Source organism: Passer montanus, unplaced genomic scaffold (assembly GCF_014805655.1).
Source record: "Passer montanus isolate IOZ18808 unplaced genomic scaffold, ASM1480565v1 scaffold25, whole genome shotgun sequence".
NCBI lineage: Eukaryota > Metazoa > Chordata > Aves > Passeriformes > Passeridae > Passer > Passer montanus.
The window spans coordinates 8761298-8783334 of NW_024367149.1; the positions used below are offsets into that span (position 1 = coordinate 8761298).

General features: G+C 45.4%; 1 protein-coding gene across 3 annotated transcripts; it reads left to right on the forward strand.

Moving 5' to 3' along the window:
- Positions 1 to 221: 221 nt before the first annotated feature.
- On the forward strand, positions 222 to 21419 carry C8A (complement C8 alpha chain). 3 transcript variants are annotated; one of them, XM_039711496.1, is made up of 12 exons: positions 222 to 423; positions 2577 to 2673; positions 3608 to 3752; positions 4791 to 4935; positions 6496 to 6685; positions 7921 to 8121; positions 9415 to 9655; positions 13898 to 14026; positions 14655 to 14812; positions 16800 to 17022; positions 19288 to 19486; positions 19614 to 21412. In XM_039711496.1, exons 1-11 carry the CDS (start codon positions 317 to 319, stop codon positions 19437 to 19439), a joined length of 1788 nt encoding a protein of 595 aa, XP_039567430.1. In that variant the 5' UTR covers positions 222 to 316; the 3' UTR covers positions 19440 to 19486; positions 19614 to 21412. The 3 variants fall into 3 exon arrangements, 2 of the variants coding, with proteins under 2 accessions (XP_039567430.1, XP_039567429.1); XR_005627682.1 differs by having other exon boundaries at positions 223 to 423; positions 19288 to 19762; positions 20749 to 21419; XM_039711495.1 differs by having other exon boundaries at positions 223 to 423; positions 19288 to 21412.
- The last annotated feature ends 618 nt before the right edge of the window (positions 21420 to 22037 follow it).

Genomic DNA, 22037 nt, shown 5'->3' on the forward strand with positions numbered 1-22037 from the left:
CCTCCTCCTTCAAATTAAAAGGAGGGCACAGGCTGGGTGAGAAACACACTGCTGCAATAGGATTGATTGACTTTAATGTGGAAACAGTTGCACAGTTTAATATATTTCCTTGCCAGGAAACTGGGAATTTGTTTCCAAAAGGGCAAAGGCCTCTGGGATGTGTCCTGATTCTTTGTGATTGGATCTGTGCTGCTGTCAATGATTTACTGCAGCATTTCGGAGCCCGGTGGGCTCCATGCTCCTTCCAGCACTCCTGAAAACTTAAAAGCTTTGGTTTGCAGCTGACCTATAGCAAACATTTACATATGGCAGAGCAATGTGGTGGGGCCTGGCTCAGCTCTGTCCCTGGATCCTGTCTGTGTGCTCACTGGCTTTGACACCAATCCAGGCGTGCAGGGAGCTCCAGGCATTGCCTTCCCACAGGTAAGTCTGCTCCCTTCCCCATGTTTCCATACAGGAATTACCAGCACGTCAGTCAGCCCATCAGTTTTGTCCTGACTTGAGGCATGTGCACAAAGCTACTAGGAAAAAAAAAATTAAAAATTGGCAGCTGTCCAAAGCCTGAACCAGGCATCATAATTCCTTCTTAAAGGAACTGTTTGCACAATGATTTTCCTTTTACAGATGACTATTAAGCCTTCTTAAACTTCCTTACCGAAATTAGCAGGCTGGGTTTGGGCACTTGAAATGAATTCTCTATACAGGATGATTTATGAGTTAATATTTTTCATATTCTTTTGCATTCTAATTATTTTACACTCGACAACACGAAGCTAACAAGTGCATGTGAATAACCCAGTTTTCAGTCCAAGCCAGATCCTCATTCCTCAGGTTTTTTTTTCCCATGAACAATATTATTAACCTATCCAAGTGTCACTTGGGCTTTGAAGGAAAGGAATAAACAAGTTACATTTTTTTCTAAAGCTATAGTGTCATGATAGGGAAAGGGGTGGAGGATTTTTTTCTACAGCTATTAATTTCAAGCTTGTTGTAAGGCAAATATGATTTAGGAGGATCAAAAAAAGGTATCAGTGATAATTGGAACATGGAGACAAGGAGAAGGCAGAAAGGAAAAAAACTGTGGCAGTGATACACTTAATTATGAAGGCTTATTCTGATAATCCCTTTTGAAAATGAACAAAGACAAGATTTTTGATGTTTGATGAACTTATCAAACAAGGCAGAATAATGAAGAGGTAAATGTAAAATCCAATCGAAGGTGAGCCAATTAAGTACTTTGCCAAGTGCTGAAGGATGCAGCCCACAAATCCTCCTGCCAGAGCAAAAAGGCAGCAATACCTGCACGTCCTCCAGCTCTGGGTTCACCTGCAGGCTCCTGGGTTTTCACCTCACACATGGATCTGCACCCACGGGCTCCCTTACTGAGCTGCTGTGACTCTCATTTAGTAAATCTCTCTTCCCCGACCTCTGATGAATCCCCCATGAGCTACATACCTCTGCTAATTATCAATATTTCTCTTTGGACTGCAGTCTTGTAAGTAAAACAGACTGCTCATTAGTTAATCACCAAAATAATAATAAAAATAATAATGTTCTGACTCGGAATAAACCCTCAAAATGCTTTGAAGGCTATGGCAAAGGCAGGATTGCTCCTCAGGACAAAGAAATGGCTCATACAAATGAAGGTTTTAGGAGTAGAGACAGAACTAGAGATTGTAACGAAGGCTATGGCAAAGGCAGGATTGTATTTGCATGCCAGAGGCTGCTCCTCAAGACAAAGAAATGGCTCATACAAATGAAGGTTTTAGGAGTAGAGACAGAACTAGAGATTGTAATGATGGGCTGGGAGGCAGGAGAAGCATTTTCTGGCTGTTGTGTAGTGATATTCAGAGTATGTGCAGAGAGTCCAACCCAAGAGCCACTACAATGCCATACCTTTGCCCTTTTCTCCTTTCATAACATTCCTTTAGTTATGTTCTTCTCCTCACAATTCGTGTATTTTCCTTTAGAAATACTCAACCAACAAATTCTTAGTAAGATCCTTTGTACCTTGCTCTCTCAGCACTGTTGGTGCAGCCATTCCCACCCCTCCACAAAGCCCATGGAAACCAAGATCTGATTTCACACTGGCCAGGAAAAATCCTGACCATGAGTCCACCAGGGTGTAAAGAAAGTGACATCAAAACAGGCTAAGTAGTGATAAACATCCCTGCTCCTGGAGGTTGTGATGTGATTCTGAAAAAAAAGGCAAAAAATTAGCTTTTCTCTAAACCCTGACTCTTCAGGACATTCCTTCTGTTTACTCAGGATGGTTAGCCACATATATATATATATTTATTTTTTTTTTATTGCATTCTACCTATTGGAAAGGGCAAAGATGTCTTGGGAGAGCAGGAATCCCAAGACAAAGTCCCCAAGTGCTGCACCTGCAGGCCCTGCTGAATTCAGATGGTGAAAACTTGGATGGGACATCTTGGGATGCTTCCCATTCCCTACAAACCAGCTTCCTGGGGGAAAAAACACACACACAGAGATAATTTTCCTCCTTCCAGCCTTCAGCCCCTCTCAAATCACAGCTTCAAAGACCTTAGACCACTCTTTCTTCCTCTCCCTAGAAGAAGCAGCAGCGATGTTAATTCTCCAGCTCCTGTTGACTGTCAGCTGAGCCAGTGGTCAGGATGGACTGATTGCTTCCCTTGCCAAGAGAAAAAAGTAAGGATCCGCTGTAATGTATTCATTTATCTTCAGATGTGTCTGTGATGAGGATGTACACACATTAATTATATATATTATGCATATTCATCATTCTGAAGCATCCAGTAAACTCATCCAAATATGATGGAAATGCTCCTCTGCTAGAGAGGCTCTTATTTACCCTGGTGTAAACTGGGGAATAAATTCATTGGAGGCAGCAGAACAGGAAAAGCAAAATCAAGGCAAATGGTGGAAGAATCAGGCCAGAATAGTTGCACAAGACTTTCTTCCTTTTCTGTCTCAGATTTAATTAAGTATCTCCTGATTCTTAATGCAAATAGTCCAGTGAAAAGAAATTTGAAGCAGCCTTCATGCATCAGCTCCTGTTCCCATATTTTTATATAATTTCACATATGTCTTCATAGTTTGGGAATTTATTTTCACATACCTGACATAATTCTGCTTTCTACTGAGTTTATCTTATCCCTGCCTTTTTTGTTCCTGTGCTTATAGACAGTGTATTATCAGTAAATAATATGGCTTTTCTCCCTTTCTTTTTTTCCCCCTTCCAAGTTTGAAGAGCAGCAATTCTCATTAATAATCCATCAGAAATGTTGCAGGATCAGTGTTGTAATTAGTGTCTGTGTCCATCTGAGCCTGGTGCATTGCAGGACAAAGCATATGCAGCTAGAAAAATACCATATTTTTCCAAGGTATAAAACAGATAATTTATAAACAGCCATTCCAGCCCCCTCTAAGTTCACATGTACAAACTCCAGGCAAATCTGAGCTCCCAGCTCTCTGCCGACTCTGCTGCCTTTATCACACAAAAAATCCTCAAGCCCCACACACACATAAAAACCGGGATAGCTATTAAAATGATAGTTTTGGCAGCTCCCTGGCCTGTGGAGGGGACATCAGTGGGGGACACACGTGGCTGTGTCTCTTGCAGCACCGGTACCGGCGGCTGCTGCAGCCAGCACAGTTCGGAGGGCGACGCTGCGCCGGGCACCTCTGGGATGAGCAAGCCTGTCGAGCTGACACAACCTGCTCGGGGCCACCAGGGTGTGGGCAGGACTTCCAGTGCGAGGAAACAGGTGAGTGACCCAGGCACAAACCCCTGCCAGAGAGGTTTTGGTCCTGGGGGTATCAGTCCCCTACCCTGGGCAGTAGGAGGGTGAACTGTACAAGAGAAAGCAGGGAATTTTTCCTCTTCAGTGTTTCCCCCCTATTTTTACAGAAATCCATTCATGCTGCAGTCAGATTTGGGTAGAAAAGAAGGGTGTGTGACATGGAGAATGTGAATTTTTCAGTGGAACAAAGAGAGTAGGAATGTTCTGCTCTAACTGCTGCTCCCACAACACGCCACGTTCTCCCCTGCTAGAGACAGAGTTCAATCATCAACCCAACCAGCAATCTGTTGGGGTGATTTAGTTATTTTTAGCCACCTCCAGCTCTGAGGATTAGGATATAAAACGGCTGTTCTCTGAAACTTTGACTAGCCTTGACAGGTTTTTGTTTCCACACAAATGGCTCAAACTTCCTTCCTGAGCATTTAACAAAAAATTGTATAGAAATTTGGAGCCACAGGCCAGCTCTGTGACCAGCTCATCAGCTGGAGCAGGTTATCATCACTCCACTGGGGTAAACTAGACAGTGCCAGTTTCCTCCTCAAGGCTTTCTCCACGCTCCCAGAAGCAAAAGCCCTTCCACATTGCCTTTCCTGCAAATATCCATTCTTGCAATTAATTATTGCAATCAACTCCCCAAATGCCTCCTGCGATGGGAAGAGGAAACCTTGCACTTTAATGAGATGGAGTTGACTTCCTTAAGCCAAGGGGTGAAGCTATTGCTACAGCAACTTTCCAAGGGTGTGATTTTAGAAAATAAAGTCAGGGCAGCGAGGTGACCTCTCCTTGATTCTCACCTGATAGAAGCCCATGGGTGTGGCCAGCTTGGGCTCTGTGCTGTGTTTAGGTCCTAGAATCTTGGAAAAGCCAATTCCCCGTGGAATAAGGTTGTGCTTAACACCCAGCATGACTTCTGGTGGCCTTGAGATGTGGGTGAAAAACAGCACAATCAATGCAAGCTGCCAGGAGGGTGGATAAGCCACCACCTGCATCTGTGCACTTTAGGGCGCTGCATTCAACGGCATCTCGTGTGCAATGGAGACAGAGACTGCAGAGATGGGTCTGATGAGGATAATTGTGAGGATGAAGATGTTGAAAGCCCTTGTGAACATCTGTTCCCAATCCCAGGGGTGGAAAAAGTAGTCCAAGGGTGAGTAATTAATCAATAGCTGCTCCTCTTGCAATCAAAACAGGATTGTTTCTTATATTGCTCTTCCTTGTAATAGCAGTGATCCATGAATTGATAGGGGCTGTACAAAACCTAAAGGGGAGGTGCTGTCCTATGTGACCATGGGTAGTAATGAGGGATCATTCCACCTTTTATTTCAAATTCTGTCTCAGATCTATTACCTGACCACAGCACTTGTGATGCCCTTTTTATACTCCTGAAAAAAATAGATCCTAGTTATCTCACAGATGTTAAAGGTAAGAGACTAAAGCAAACAGCAGACTTTGGAGATGCAGCACCCTGCTGGCATTCATCCTTAAGGACATTTAACTCCAGGATTTAGGACTTCAGAGCATAGATTCAAGGCAGAGAGCCTGAGCTCCACACGAGTACATGTAAATACTCCTATCCACGGAAAGTGTTTCCCTGTTCAGTTTCAAACTTTGATTAGGTAATACAGACAAAAGAGAAATCTAGAATAAAATGAAACTGAAAGGCAAATTGTGACTGTGACACTCTTGTTGAAAACCTTGTATTTTAACCAAGCTAAGTTTCCCTTGGAGAACACGGCCCTGTCTGTGGCAGAGGGATTGGAATGAGATGATCTTTAACGTCCCTCCCAGCCCAAACCACTCTAAGATTTCATGAACATGGGCTACAGGATGAGAATGGAGCCAGCCATTGTGTAACTTTCCCATCAGCTCAATCCAACTCTCTCTGGGGTCCATGAGATAAATGTCTCCCTGGCCCAGGGACTGGGAGGGTCCATCAGAAGTTTTACAAGGCATGCATTAATTTCCACTGAGAACCCTGTTTAATTCTGCTCTCTGAAGTGTTTCTCCTGCAGAACACACAAAAGCAATGGCATTTGCTGTCTTAGTCCTAAAGATGGTTCCCTGTTGAGAAGAGCAGGGCTGCTGTATAGTTTGAATAAAGCTTTCACTTTGGGCCATGGAATTACATGGAATACTAAGTAATAGGAGGGATTTCAGAGGGCAGCAGCTGTGAGGGCTGGAGAGCAGGAAGAAGGAGGAATAAGGAAATAATAAGTGACAGACTTGGCAAAGCACAGGCTTCATGTCTAGGGAGGGTGTTAACTACCCTGAGAAACGGGACCATTATTAAAAAGAAAGAGATTAAATTAAGACAGAAAATAATTGCAGAGAATGCCAGGAAGCACTTTGTGACAATGAGATGCATTAGGCTCAAGAGGAACCTGGAGGAATTCCAGGACTTTGGGACTTTCATAGCTGTGCTTGCTAGGAGGGGCTGGGCAACTTCACTGATTTCTTCCATTTCTCCCATGTGAGCCCAAACTAATGCCTTGGAAACAAAATGGCTGTTTGTCTCCTGGTAGCTTTGGGAAGGAGACAGCAATGAGACAACAAACCCAGCCCAGCCTTAAGCTCTATTCCAGTTCCTCAGGAGGCCTGAGCACAGATAACCTGGTGGAGGGGGTATCAGCATCAGGAGAACCTGTGACAGAGCGAGGCAATAAAACCGGAGTGACGGATAGACTCCTGACCACCACCTCTACCCAAGGTACAACATCCTGACACAGGAAGGGAGGCAGAACGTCTACGACCCGGGGTTTTTTGGAGGGCTCTGTGAGTACGTGTACAACGGGGAGTGGCGGGAGCTGCGCTACGACGCCGCCTGCGAGCGCCTGCACTACGGGGACGACGAGAAGCATTTCCGCAAGCCTTACAACCTCCACGTGTACCAGTTCCTGGTGAGTGCTGCGGCAGGCCAAACTCAGCAGCTATTCCCCAGCCAAAAAAAGCCAAACTTCCCACTCAGATACCGGGTACATTCTGTCTGTAGTTGTCTTTGAGGTACCTCAGCAGGCACTCGATGGTGGAAATGCTGTTTATGGCGCATCAAGGAAGGCACGTGCTGTATCACCCAGGCATCCCCACCGCTTCCTCTGGCCCAGGCAGAGCCAAGAGAAAGCTGTTTTCTCTAAATTCTGCTTTTAATGAGCTGTAGAGCTTGCAGAAGCCTTTTGCCTCTCTAGGGATGAAGCTGGCCATGTGTAAAATAGTAACAATGCTGCTGGTTCAATCTTTGAAAGCATTTTAAGTCTATGGCTACAAGGGGCATAAATTTAAATTCTGAGTGAGACAGGGATCCTGCAACCCATCACCATGGGTCACAACACCTATAGTCCATAAGGTCATGTCTGATGTTGGACACTGATCCAAGCAGAGCAAGGATTCAGTTTGGGTCTCCCACATCCTAAGTGGGTGCCTTGGCCTCACTGTTAAACATTTATCATGTTTTTTTATATGAATGAATGAAAACACATGATTCCTGGGAAATATTACTCAATGCAAGCAGCTTTCATACCCTCCCAGCAGGCAGAGTCCCTCAGTCCTGAGTTTGAACACTAGGGTTGGCTTTTTACAGAGCTGGCAAAGGACACAGCTCAGACTCAGCAGAGCTGCTCAATTCCACGTGCCAGCAAAGTAGAGCTGTCAAGGAAAAGGTCACTTCTCTAAAACACAGGCAAAACAATGTTTGTTTTCTAGCCTTGCCAGTGTAAGTAGATGTTGAATTTCTCTTTTCCTAAATAAATTCATCCAGAAGCAGGCTGGAGAGAAAAAAAAATTCAGTCTAAATCATTAGGATTTGGCAGAGCTGTAAGAAACTGGAAGGAGGGTTTTATAATGGGAACTGTCAGGCTGTCTTAATAGGTACCATTACCAGCTTGGGCTTTGAGTGGCTAAACACAAACCTTTCCCCTGCTTGGAGATGGAAGAAGCAAAATACTTGGCTTTATCCACATTTCTCACATATTTCCAAATGAAATGGCATGGGACTTAATTCCTTATTCCACATTCACTGAAGTCAGTGCTGGCGCTGTCAGGAGCATCATGGGCTTCAACAGTGGTATTCCTTCAAGAAACAGAGATTAAAAAGAAAGGGAAGCACCTGAAAAATTAATGTCTGCTCCTTTCATTTTAGGCTCATGCTGATTCTGGATTTTCTTTTGAGTTTTACGACGATTCAAAGGACCTGCTTGATGCCTTTAAAAGTGATAAATCCAAAACAACGGGCTTCACCTTTGGAATTGGGCCTGGAGGTGTAGATCCCATGTTAAACCTGGGCCTCACGTTGTCAGGTGGCAAAGGAACCCTGAAGAATTTCACACAATATGATGCAAAGGTAAAAAAAAAAAAAAGACCTAACCAAATCAGTGATGCATCTGCTCCAGTGGCATCATCTGTGCATCGCATGGTCTGGCTGTAACTTATGTCAGTTTATTCTCTCAACTGCATTTTTTAACACAGGGTAATTGTACCTTAATTTGTTCATGTAATTGCAAATGTATGATTGTTAGGAATCCTGTTTGCTGTTCTTGGTATGTCTCAGCAAACAGGGAGTGGGAATAAAATTGAATTACAGAGTGCCACGGCACATGTCATCTCACCCCATCCTGTTTCATGGCTACATTAAGCACATAAATAAAAAAATGCTTGAAAGTGACGATGAGGGAGGAGGGAATATCAAGATGTTGATCAAAACAATTATCCTCAAGGAATGATCTCTAGTAGCAAATACATCTTGCTCAAATTAATACGAGCTGCCTCGTGATGGGGAAATGGGCTACTTTTTACAGGAGGTTAAAATACCACGCTGAAAAAATAGCACCTGATAATAGGGTGTACTTCTTACAGAGGGCTTGCATCATGGACTGGCAGTGATGACCTCTTTCCAATCTAATAACATGAGTGCTGGTATTTCCCACATTTACCGTGCCCCATCCCCACTTCTCTCCGGGCTGCTGACAGAAAACAATAAAGAAGAATTACTTTGATGGTGTTCCGAGTTAAAATGCCCTTAAAAGCTGTTTGAAATGAGTACCATTATAGTGTTTACTGTGCCCTTGTCCAGACTCACACGATGTTTGCAGCTAAATGATGATCAGTTATTGGAGGAATCATTTAAAGGGCTGCTCATGTTGTAGGGGAGACTTGTGCAAAGCAATGGCAAACACAGAGGTGGAGCCTTGGAGCTGGTGGTATATCCAGGAAATTCTTCCTCAATCAGTATCTTTCTGACCAAGGAATCTCCCTTCTGCTGGGCTGAGCTTGACCCTTGTGCTTTGCTACTCACTGAGTTTGTGAAAAAAGCAAAAAGGGAATAAACAGTATGGAAAGGAAACTGAAAAAAGAAATTGGAGAAACGAGAGCAGAATGGAGGAGAAGCGTGTGGAGACCAACTCTGATCATATTCACACATCTATAAAACCCCCACAGTATCCAACCCCCCAAGGCCCTCCACAGCAAATCAGAAAGAGACTTTAAAAAAAGAATTACCATTATTTCCTTTAAAATCCAGCTTGTTTTCATACACACACTGACAGTCAGATTCAGCCTTTCCCCTACAAGCCTAAAGACTAGAAATTAATTTGCTTAGATGAATGTTGACTGCAGCTCCTCTTTCCTTTACCTGCAGGATGTTGGATTCATTAGAGCTGTGACCAAGGTGCAGACAGCCCGCTTCAAGATGAGAAGGGACAACATTGTTTTGGATGAGGATGTGCTGCTCTCCCTGCAGGACCTCCCAGACACCTACAATTATGGCATGTACGCCAAATTCATCAACGACTACGGCACCCACTTCATGACATCTGGCACCATGGGGGGTGTCTTTGAGTACATCCTTGTCATCAATAAGGAGGAAATGCGAAGAAAAGGTCAGAAAATCAAAATATATCCTCTGTTCTCAGCTTTCTGCTTTAAACCTGGTATTTCCAGCCTGGTGGCACTACTGGCCACATGGCTTGGGATTACCTTGAGTGTCAGCAAATGTGGCTCCTGCTCTGATTTCAGAAGTGCCTGGGTGAGAGTTTGGTCATTAAGGAAGGAACCTGAGCATCATTTTCTCCATTTCTTCAATGTCACTTGCTAATCTTCTCCCATTTCTTGTCATCTTTGTACCCCATGAATGCCTGAGGGCTGCAAAGCCACCCAGAGCTCAGGAAATCAGCCCTTTTCTGTTCGCAGCAAGGGCCACAATTTTCTGTAAATGGAAATACTGCACTGCACTCAGCAATACCTCTGCCACTTCACTCTGCTTAGTGTCACATCTGGAGAATAACAGACCCCCGTTAGCTCCAGTTCTCAACAAATTGGAGTGTATGAGGCTGGAGGGCCCTACCTCTAAATCTCAGTTAGATAAAACACCCACTGCAGACGCCGAGAGCCTGAGAATTGCCATTGCTAGCAAGTCAAAGGCATAACATTTCTCCTAATCAAAAACATGGGATACAGAACAATAATATGGGATTTTAGCTCAATAACCAGGTTGTCAACTCTTGTAAAGGTGTCAGCAATGCAATAGATCCCATTTCCCCTAAGGGCCATCACTCTGCTGTGCTGAGGGTGCCACTGCCCTGGTAACTCCAGGCCAGACACTGCTGAAGAAGGAAATTGTGATCTTGGACAACAGGTGCAAATTGCTGTAATTTCAGTAATTTCAATAATTTTCATGGTTCTGCCCCAGATTCTGCCTCTGGTCTGAAATGGCTGGGTCCCATCAGCATTAGGATAACTATGCACTTCACACTGCACATTAACCATGCCAATTTTTCCCCAAGAAATTACTGATTGAGAGAATTTTCATCAAGTTCCCGAAACTCTAATGTTTGGAAACACGATGCCTCTTCAAATTACTCCTTCACTTTGAAGGGTGAGTGATATAGAAGTGAACAAGGTCTTGGCAAGCAAGTCTTCAGGAAGCAGACTGCCAATTTCAGAGGAAGAATTAATCAAGAGCATGTGGAGGGAGGCTATTATTTTGCTTCATCTTGTGCTTGCTGTGTATGTAAGGAGATTTTCTGCTACGAGATGCCTTATCTTAGGAAAGAAGGATGCTGAAGTCCAGCAAAGACAAAAATGTGCCCCAATAGAGATGTAATTTTCATTCTAATGCAGCACCATTCTGTAATTTTCATCTAATCCAGGCTCTGCCAGAAAGTCCACCCTTACAAAGCCAGCAGTGCTCTGTGTCACGCAGTGCTGACCCAGAAGGACCCACCTGCAGTGTCTGATATGCCACTGTCTGAAAGCATTTAGTTAAAAAACCCCTGATTTCTCTAATGTTGATCACAGCCATGCTTGGAGGCTGTGTTTGCAAGAGGATTATCCTCCTTCCCTGAGGAATGGTTAGGATCAGGATATAAGTGCTCAAGTCTTAAAATTAGAGCTTCCTAAGACGAGTCTGAAGCTCTGCAGATGCATCACTGAGTCCCCATGGCACTGCTTTAGGTCAGCCACTGCACCCACCCAGCCCACCAGGCTGTTTGTAAATGCTCTGGAACAGAGAATATTCATTTTGTTTATAGACTGGTGACTAAAGCACAAACTCAGGAAAAAGATCCCTTGGCTGAGTCCTCCCTAAATGAGACACAGCTTAGGTGGTCACTGAGCACCTGGCTCGGACTTGGAGCATTTAGGAAACCTGAATTTTGAAAATGAATTCACCTCCTCTCTTTAGGTATCCACAGCTCACTGCAGAGCTCAGGGCTGCAGTTTTGCTGCCAGACCCATTCCCAGCTCTCAGGCTGCAAGGGCTTATATGGATGTGGTCATGAGTGAAATAAATATATATGTCAGAGCGAGGTCCCTCGTTGCTCTGCCATCAATATTTTTCATTACTTGTTTTTAAAATAGATTGTTATGGTTCTATTATTTAGCAGAAAACAGTATAATGTGTTCACACATTACAAGAACATTTATGGGAGGAACATTATGCGTGGAGTAAATTAGAAAGAGTCTTCATATATTCTGATTAATTCAAAATGCAGCAGTAAATCTTATCACTCGAGCACATTTAACTATCTCAAATTATATCATATAAAACAAAAAAAAACCCCAACCCTATCAGGGCTCCCCCCTCAAGCACTAATATTTACTGAGGCCACCCTTTTGCAGTGATAACCACTTTTCATTTATCAAGACCCGATCTTGCCACGACCAATAGCGAATGGTATCGACAGCCCCTCGCTGAACATAATTACTCAACGGGAACCATGGCAAATCAATTAATCAGGGTGTTCCTCAAGTTTAATTTTATGGCACTCCAGCACCAAGATAAGCAATCACTCACGTTGCTTTGGGTGAGTGAACTTTACCCACTGTGTTTACAACTGTTGAACAGTTTAGCACAAGTAATTGAGTGCTACGCGCTTAATCTTTCTCAAGGGCCCAGTTCTGCAGTGGGATGCAGTTCCCAGCTCAAGTCTGGAGCGTGTTTGCAGCCCCTTTATGAGGATGCTGAGTACCTAAGCAGGGTTTGGATCCACCAGGCCGGGGAGCAGGTCTGTGCCCCAGCTGGCTCCTGGAGGGTGGGCAGAAGGGAACAAGTCTGCAGGTGACACCCCAGAGGGACCTGGACAAGCTCTGAGCCCTTGGGAGCCCCATGAGGCCCAGCAAGGCCAGGTGCAGGTGATGGAAGGGGGTTCTGCCCCTCTGGTGAGGCCCCACGTGCAGTGCTGCATCCAGCTCCGGGCTCCCCAGCACAGGAAAGACATGGAAATGGTGGGACAAGTCCAGAAGAGGCCACACAGCTTAGACTAAAGCAGTGGAGAACCCCTCCTATGAGAAAACACTGAGGGAATTCAGGTTATTCAGCCTGGACAAGAAAAGGCTCCAGTGAAACCTCACTGCAGCCTTCCAGTTCTTAAAAGACATTATAAAGACAGGTTTTAACCAGGGCCTGTTGTGATAGGACAAGGGGTGATGGTTTTCAACTAAAAGAGGGCCAATGTAGATTAAAGAAGACATGTTTTACAATGGGTTTGGTGAAACACTGTTGCCTGGAGAGGTGGTGGCTGTCCCATCCCTGGACACATTCAAGGCCAGGTTGGATGGGGCTCTGAACAAATTTGTGTAGCTGAAGATGTCCCTGCCCATGAGGGAGAGGGGCTGGACCAAATGGCCCTTAAAGGTCCCTTTTAACCCAAACCATTCCATAATCCCACAAAATCAGAGACATGAGTGTTTGAGCAGTATTTTAAACACAAGAAAGGCAAGGCCTTGCTCCCCAGTGCTGAGGTGAGGCTCTTCAGCACTCCAAGAGGGGACTTGGACAGAGGTTTAAACTTCAGACCATTAAACCACAACACACAAACCCCACTGACCTCTGTGCCTCCTTTCAAAGCCACACTACGGATCACCAGGCTTCTTTGGAAAACACTTTAAGGTCCTCTCGACAAAAAAGAGCAATATAAAAGTTACCTGTTACTTACAATACCTGCATTTACTGAAATCAATGGACTTTTTAACTACTAAAGAGGACAGCCTTATATTTGCAGTACACTGAAGTGCTTACATAAAACCAGGCTGTATGAAATATGCACATTGCTTACCTTGGTGAAACCACCTCATTAGTTCCCTTCTCCCCTCTGCAGTGGCTTCATGGCTCTCCAGTTACATATTTTCATGATGAATGTGGTGGTGGTGCTGGCAGCAGCAGGCAGGAAAGCTCTGGCAGCTCTCAGCACACACACCTTTTCTGAGGTACTCCTTAAGGTGCTGCTTAAGCCATTAATGGGTGGGTCAGATCCTGAATTTAGGAAAATTAGTGAGGATCTATTGATTTCAGCTGCTGTTCTGGCTTTAGTTATGAGTTAGTGTGTGAAAAAAACAGTTTGTTGTTAAATATATAGATCAAACAGGGACATTTGTGCCTGAAGCCTTAAGATTTTAACTTTCTTCTAATATTTTCTAAGGAAACAATTTTTTACACCTATTATATGATAGGCCCAATATACCCCACTGAAATATTGGTGTTTTCCACTGTCCTCTGCCCAGAATAGCTTTTGACTTCAAAACACAAGCCATGAAAGTAAGTGAATCTTTTCCTCAATGATAGAAAAAAGAAGTAAGAAAAGGAACACCATGAGTCACTGAATTTGAATTTTTCTGGTTTGCAGCCATCAGCATGGAGGAGATAAGTGTCTGTGTTGGCCTGTCCCTTGGCATTACAGCCAGCAAGGAGAACCTGCACCTGGGAGCAACCCTGACACACTCTGACTGCAAACAGAAAGGACTCCTGAATACTGGTACAGCAGCAGGGCAGGGGTCTCTCGAGGCTCCTTGGGTCACCTGGGCACAGAGATTCCTGTAGGGTCACACAAAGTGTGAGGAAGGGAGCTCTGGTGCCATCCCCCAGCCTAGGTGGGACCACAGAAACTTTGGGTCCATGTCTCCAGGAGTACTGATGCCTCTTAAAAGAGCAGGAATTAATGTAGCAATATCTGGATTAGAAACAGAGGCCGTGGGGTGGCTAGGAGGCTGCAGCCCACAGCAGTGACAGACTGGGCATGCATGGCAACTAAAAAAAGTCAAAATTGACTCTAAAAGGTACTCAAAGAATGTAGGAATCCTCAGATTTGTACATTTCATAATGAGCTACAGAGAGTGTGACCTGTTGCCCATGTCCTACCCACAAACCAAGGCTGGAGGAGTGCAGGCTCTTCAGGTCTCATCAGCTTAGAGGATTTGGGATGCTCAAGTTGTCACCTTGTGATAAGGTGGCAGGACTCACCCCACAGGCAGGGAGCACTGAGCTCACATCAATCCCGGGAGGCAGCCCCCTGATAGCACAATTGATCTCACCTCCATTTAGCACTTTCTGGAGCCTGTGTGGAAACAGCAGCTGAATAATACCTGCACAATTCAACTTTGCAGATGCCGAGAGCCACGGTGCAGTTGTGGAAGATATTATTCCCCGGATTAGAGGGGGAGATACCAGTTACAGTGCAGGGCTCCTGAAGAGTTGGGATGGCAAAATGTATCGGCACTGGGGCAGGTCATTAAAATATAATCCTGCTGTTATTGATTTCCAGGTAAGGCTTTTCTGCAGTTGAAGAAACTCTGCTGCTCTAAGGAATGAAAGTGTAGCCGAGCAGATCATTTCGTATTTTTATTGTGATCCCATCACAGAACAAGATTAAATGTAATGGGCCACTGATCTGGTAACCTCTTATTCATTTCACAATGGGGAGTACATCTCCCACTGACTGCATCCACAGGGAGACAGACAAGGAGCTTAACGCTGGATTAGTGCCAGGTTAAGTTTCTAATGTGTTCCCCAACAGCTTCACAATGAATTGCAGTTGTATTCATCCCTAATTTTCTCCTTGATGCTGTCCACCCTCCTGCATAAGGAGGGAACTCACAGGGGGCTGGGGAAGGTGTTTTGTTACCCAGCAAAAGCTCTGCAAAGACAGCCGGGGGTTCTCTGAGCAGGGAGCTCCTGGCTACTTTGTCAGGTAGGTCCTGTCTTTTTTCACATTCCAAAAAGAAGGTCTGTGGCCATGAAAATCAGCGAGGCTCTAGTCTCCCTTTTGTTTCACTGGATGCCCCATAAAATGGGAAGATCACTGAAGCATCTCATAGGGCTTCTGAGGAGGGAGGAGACTGATGCAAGCAGAGAGGAAAGGGACAGAGAAGGGCAATCCTACAAACAAATAATCCAGGGTAGAGCTGGCAGAGGCACGAGGGGGTGGCCACAACTCCTCAGCTGTCAGCAGGACCACAAGTATCCCAGGATTACCAGTCTGCTCCAGGAGAAGCTGTGGAGTGTGGGGGAAGGAGCTCTGTCATTGCAAGGACATGCTGCCATTTCTATCCCTCTTGTCTTCATTTGAAAGCAGGTCTGAAAGCTCTGACAGAGAGTGGGAGAAGGGAAAATGGATTTGGGAATTATCTGTCTTATTGGCAGGGCAAGAAGGACTGTGCAAGCCTTCCTGGGCAGCCGCTAGTGACAGAAAGATCTGATAACACAGAAGTACTTTCAGTTCCAGCTGCAGGTTATTCACCTTTTTGCACAAGTTCCCATTAATTCTGGGCAAGATTTCTTGCAGTTTTCCAGTAAACCATGCACTGACCTCTCTATTTTCCAGTAAACCATGCACTGACCTCTGTGCTCCAGAGCTGAGCAGTCACCCTGCAACCAGAGGGGCCACTTCAGCAGCTCTTATCTGCAGCCCCCTCAGTTTGTCAAACAGGCTTGTGCAAATTTGCCTAAGAGCTCTTCCCAAAGCCCAGCTGATCCTGATCCTCCCCACAAATCACCCTCACAGTGAGTGAGCTGACATCCCTGGAACAAATTCCTGGCCTAGACAGGTGCATTGATGGACAAACATAAATAATTGTCCTCACACAGTCCCGAGTTTTTAGCTTTAATACTCATTGAATATTAATATTCAGTTGGGCAAGTTATAATTGCTGCCCAGACTGGACTATTTTTGCTGACTGGTATATAGGAACTGGATTTTGCTGCTGGAAAATATGATGAGCGAGTTACATTCCCAAAGCTGTAGATGACAGTATTATTTCACTACATCAAAGGGCAAAAGATGTATAGGCAAAATTCCTCATTCTCAGCATTTACTGGATATTTCACAATCTGGCCACTGCAAAGGATAGGATGGCAATACATTTTGATGATACCCTCTGTCCAAAGCTCTTACCAAAACATTTTCTTCAAAAAGGCAAAAAGCATGCAAGAATCGCAGGGACTGTGACAGCACTAAGAAATCAGTCAAAAAACCAGGCTTGCTGGGGTGTTTTAATTTATCATCGGAATCCCTACTAAAACTCCAAAGCATGTCCAGAAAAGCCAATCCCACACAAACCCCCAAGATGAGGAAGGTTTTGGAACGGTGGCTCCTCACTGGGGCAGCAACACATTTGCATGATGTACATGCAGCTGTCGAGGAAGACAAATGAGCTTTTCCCCGAGTCCTGAATTTCTCCAGCAATGTCACAGCATCCCAGCCGCTGCCCAGCTGAAGTTGTTCCCATTTCATCCATCTCCACCCCCTGCAGCTGCAGCCCATCCACGAAATCCTCCGCAGGAGCAGCCTGGGCCGCCTGGAGAGCAAGAGGCAGCACCTGAGGAGGGCTCTGGATGAGTTCCTGCTGGAATTCAGCCCCTGCCGCTGTGGGCCGTGCCACAACAACGGGGAGCCCGTGACGGTGGGGGACACCTGCTCCTGCCTCTGCCGCCCGGGCTACAGAGGAGCTGCCTGCCAGCACACCGAGCGCCCAGGTGAGAGCCCAGCCTGCAGAGGGCAGGGGGAAAGGCAGCAAAGGGCAGGGATTCCCCCTCCACGTGGCTAAACCTGCATCTCCTGGCATCCACACACGTGGTCGTTTCTGGGGTCCCCAGGATGGAGGAGGAAGGAATGGATCTGAGTCCATGTTCTTAGAAGGCTAATTTATTATGATATGATGTGATATTATAGAATGCTATACTAAAACTACACTAAACTATAGAGAAAGGATGCATCAGAAGGTTTAGCAAGAATGTTAATAAAAACTTGTGACTGACTCCCCAGAGTCAGACACAGCTGGCCTGATTGGCCATTAAGTTAAAACAATTCACATGTTGGATAAACAATCTCCAAAACCACACTCCAAAGCAGCAAAACACAGGAGAAGCTGAGGATTCTCAGCTTCCCAGGAGAAAATCCTGGGCAAGGGGGTTTTCTCAGAAAATATGACAGTCACACACACATCAGTCCATTCTGTGTTTTGTTGCTGGGTTGTGCTGAGCAGCCCTGCAAGAGACTGAGACGAGCAGCTCAGGAGATGGGGGAACGGGTTTAAATTGAAAACGAGCAGGGCTGGGTTAGATATCAAGAAGAAAATCTTCCCTGTGTGGATGGTGAGGCCCTGGCACAGGTTGTCCCATCCCAGGCAGTGTCCAAGCTCAGGTTGGACAGGGCTTGGAGCAGCCTGGGATAGTGGAAGGTCCTGGAATGAACCCATGGCAGAGGGGTTGGAATGAAATGTTCCCTTCCACCCCAAACCATTCTATAATTTATTATTACTATAAATAGAATAGTGGAAATGAAGGTGTGTTTAATTGCTGGATTAAATCCAGGAAATCCTCTGGAAGGCTTGTGGCATCCCACTAAGGATGGCTGCTCCAAGGGGGAGAGCACAAACCTCAGCAGGCAGGGAAGGAAGAGGAAAGGCTCAGGTGAAGCAACTGCTCATAGAACTTGCCATCAAAAAAGCCATTTTAGTAAAAAATTGCTACACTGCCAGATTTCCCACCCCCTCCTGGGATGCATTTTGACTAGAGTGTCTATTTTGGGGTGAAAAAATATGTTTTTCCTAAGTGACAGGCTTGTATTTATGTTTTCTTTGTCACTTTCTATACTATCCTAAAAAGTTAAGTGGGTAGCAAAAAAAGCCAGGGTCGGAACAGGCTCTTTCATTTCCAAAAAAAAAGTTGCTGTTCTCTCTGGATATTTTTATCCTGATTCATGATGACAAAAAAAGAAAAAAAAAAATTCTAAATCTCAGCACATGAAGCTGGCAGAAAAATCCATCTTCAGAGCAGTTCCACCAGGCAGAGCTCCAGGCCTTCAACCGTGGGCTCATCACTGGGGTCTCACCAGTGGGAAATCAAAGCTGTGATGAGACAAGGAGTTGGAGCAGAGCTGGGGAGATGGTTTGTGAGCCTGAATGCCAATGCTTTGCTTCAGTGACTGCAAAGTGGGTTTCTTTAAAAAGCTCAGGTTCTTTAAGTTGTCTCCAAATCCCAGGAATTTGCTTGGGAAGCCCAGGACCTGCCACCAAAGCAGAGCACTGGACCAGCCAGCCTTGTGTTCCTTGATTTTAGCAGCAGTGGGGACAGGCACACTTCTAAACTCATGGGCAATTTTTAATTTCAAATTTTTAGTTGCAAAACTAATTTAAGACCAAACTAATTTTTTTTTTTTTAAAAGCACAATGTTCCAGCAGATGGAAAACGCAGCTTCCCAGCCAGCACTAAGTGAGAGCACACACATCCATTTGCACTGTCTGGATTAATAAAGTGCCCAAGCCAGGCATGAAGGCCAGATGAGTAAATAAAAAACGACAGTAAATGACAGCCATCAAGCATTCCCATCATTCAGGAGCACTGCCATAATCCATAGTATCGACCACTCCTGACAACTCAGTCTGTACTGTAATGAAAAAGCTTTGAAATGACCCATCTCCTAAAGGACTTTCCACAACATCCCCACAGCATCAGGGGACCCACTGCCTTGGTCAGAGGCAAGGAAGTTGCTGCAGAGAGAGCTGTGAGCTGCACTTTGGGAAGGAAAACTGAGGCAGAGGGTTTCAGATGAGAGGGACAAGAAATTGCTGTTGGTGCTTGGGGCGATGCTGATTCATCTCCCCTGGCTTCAAAGTGCCTTGATCTCAACAGCCTGGGCCTGGCTGGCACAGAGCAGGGAGTCCATATCCAGAGAAGTTACAGCCAGACCTGAAATCCCTTTTTTTTTGTTTTATTCCCTTTCTTTTCTGCGTGTCCCAGGTGGAGAGACGGACGGGCGCTGGAGCTGCTGGTCGGGCTGGTCGCCGTGCCAGGCGGGGACGGCGCGGCGCAGCCGGCACTGCTCCAACCCTGCCCCGCAGCACGGCGGGCAGCCCTGTGCTGGCAGAGACCTCCAGAGCAGAGCCTGCTGAAAGCACCAGGTGCCTGGGACCGGGTGCTTTGGAACCTGGGCTGGGCTGTAAGTGCTCCGGGCGTGTGATGGAATGAACCCCTGGGAGGAATAATTGACCGGAGATGCCCTTCTGCGTGTGCTGGATTCACTGTGTGAAACCTGACCAAGTGCTCCCGTGGTTTTGCCCCACCAGATGTGAGGGGAACCCCACCAGATGAGATGGGAGCCCCACCAGTGCCCAGCACCACTGCTGCAGCACAGGAGATGGCACAGAACCCACCCAAAGCATGTGGAGCTGCTGGGTGACTACGGGGCTACAGCGTGTCATGGAATAAATTCACTGTGAGTGTCTACACCACTGAGCTTGACTCCCAGGGAGTTTATATATTTTTCTTTGGGAAGCAGAGGAAGAGCTCACGATCCATGCAGTTGGTATTGACATATGTGCCACGAAACTTTTGTAAGTTGGCACTGTCAGATCTGTAAGTCCAGCATATTGGCCAGGGCTGCCTTTGCAGCAAAGCCATATGCTGCTCTGCATGGAGAAGGCTTCAGCCTAAAGATGCTGAAGCACCCTTGCAGAATGCAAGCCCAAGCTGATGAGGAATTTTAAATAAATAAATAAAGCAATAAATAGAGAGGCTCGAAGGCAACCGTGGGGCAGAGGATGTTCCCACACAAGCAAAGGCTTTTCCTCTGTAAGATCAGTGATGAATTGACTATTAGCACGCAGGCATTTTATCTCCCAGGCACACAGAGCCTGAGAAGATGCTAACAGGCTGCTTGATTTAAGGGGCTTTTTTGAATGTGAGACGTAAATCTCAGCCCAAGAATGCACACAGTATTGAACTGTGTCCAGAGACCACGGCGAGAGCCTGCAGCTCCCTGTTCTTAATGAACTGCCACAAAAACCTGGGATGGACGGGAGGCGAATGGCACTTCATTTTACTGAGCTTTTCATTGCAGGGGGAGAAGGGGGGGGAAAAAGCCCTGAGAAGGAATCAGGCATTATGAACAACAACAGCACCAAAACCTCAAAGCACAAAGCAGCCCTTCTGTAGGCATTTGAATGGAGAGGGGGAGCAGAAAGGAATGGTGGTTTAGTGAAAGAAATTGCTCAGGTGCTTGGAAATGCTTGTTTTTCAACTGTGTGTCAGTGGGGATTTACAGGCTGACACTCAGCTGATGTAAATCAGTGTTGCCCCTTCACTGCAGTTGATTTATGGCACCTGAAGATCTGGCCCCATATTTTCTTTTGTGGGCATGTTTGCCAAAGGCCAATTTTTTCACCACTTCTTTTTTTTTTTTGCTTGCAAATGAAACAACAGGCTGAAAACAACAAACCGTGTTGTCTCAACCCCTGAGATGGATTGTTCTGTGAAATTCCTTTGCTGGGGGGCAAAGCTGTGGCCTTTTGGGCCAACCTTCCTATTCCAGGTAAAGGAGCTGTTCACCCAGAGAAGAATTTGCTCCCAAGGGATTGAGTTTGGTGTCTTCTGTGTTAGGAAATGCAGCAGTATGAACCACCCATGGACCAGTGTGACTTAGACATCCAAAGGCATGTGAAATGTAGGATCACAACAGGTGATTTAGTGAATTTTCTTTGGCATTGGGCTGCCTGGTTATGTGGAAACATGAGTCAGGGCTCTTACACCAAGGACCAGTTTGGATCACAAGAAATTCTTACCTTTACTTTGACTTCTTAGGACTCAGGAAAATGCCTGCAAGTGAATGAGTACAAAGCCACCTCAGTCAGAAAACCAAGTACGCTCCTTTTTTGACCAGAGGGGAGAAATTAATGAGCAGAAAGATCTGATGCCTTGGAGGCTGGGAAAAGGTGGGGCCTGCAGGAAAACAACCTGCATCCTCAGCTTTTAGAGCTGTTTCTAAAAGGATAAATCGCAAAAAGAACCACCAAAAAAAATCCAAGTTATTAAAGAAACTGCATGAAAAATCCCACCATGAAACATATAAATAAAAGCAGAAAAGCTATGTTTTACCTGAAATTGTTCATTCTCATCACTCACCTCCCAGCCCAAGGCACTGAGACACAAACCCAAGGGCTTCCTCCAAATACCAAAGGAAGGTGGGGAGTGCCCCTCTCCTCCCCCTCCATCCCAGGGCTCAAACATCCACATGCTGAAACCCAGGAGCAGTGAAGCTGAAGTCAGAAGAAAGGAAGAAGCTGCCTGTAAGGTCTAGGGAAAAAAAAAAAAAAAGATTATGAGCAATTACACATTTACAATGGCAGTAGAAGAAGCTAATATATCTCATGCTGAAGTGGGCAGCAGGAGAGTTGTGCAAGATGAGATAAGCAGCAAAAATGTACGTTTCTTAGTTAAACTAAAAGCTTAGAGGGTACAATAAAACACTGCAGTTCCACCCGGGTTTTAATGAATGGATTTTCCCCTCTTGCACACTGACATACATTTGATATAGTTATTTATCCTATATATTTCTGGAGGCATATTTCCCAGGAGACCTTGTTTATCTCGCTTATAAGCACATGATGGATGTGTGGCGCTTTGGATAAATGGTATCACAATCAGATATTTTTATGGATATAGGCAAACTGGGTTATTAACAAAGGAAGGGCAGAGAGGAACCAGCACGCAGG

Coding starts and splice junctions, on each gene's coding strand:
- C8A (XM_039711496.1), top strand. CDS start 317: ATGTGGTGGGGCCTGGCTCAGCTCTGTCCCTGGATCCTGTCTGTGTGC. Junction 14,027..14,654: donor GAAAGGACTCCTGAATACTG/GTACAGCAGCAG, acceptor TCAACTTTGCAG/ATGCCGAGAGCCACGGTGCA. Junction 17,023..19,287: donor CCAGCACACCGAGCGCCCAG/GTGAGAGCCCAG, acceptor TGCGTGTCCCAG/GTGGAGAGACGGACGGGCGC.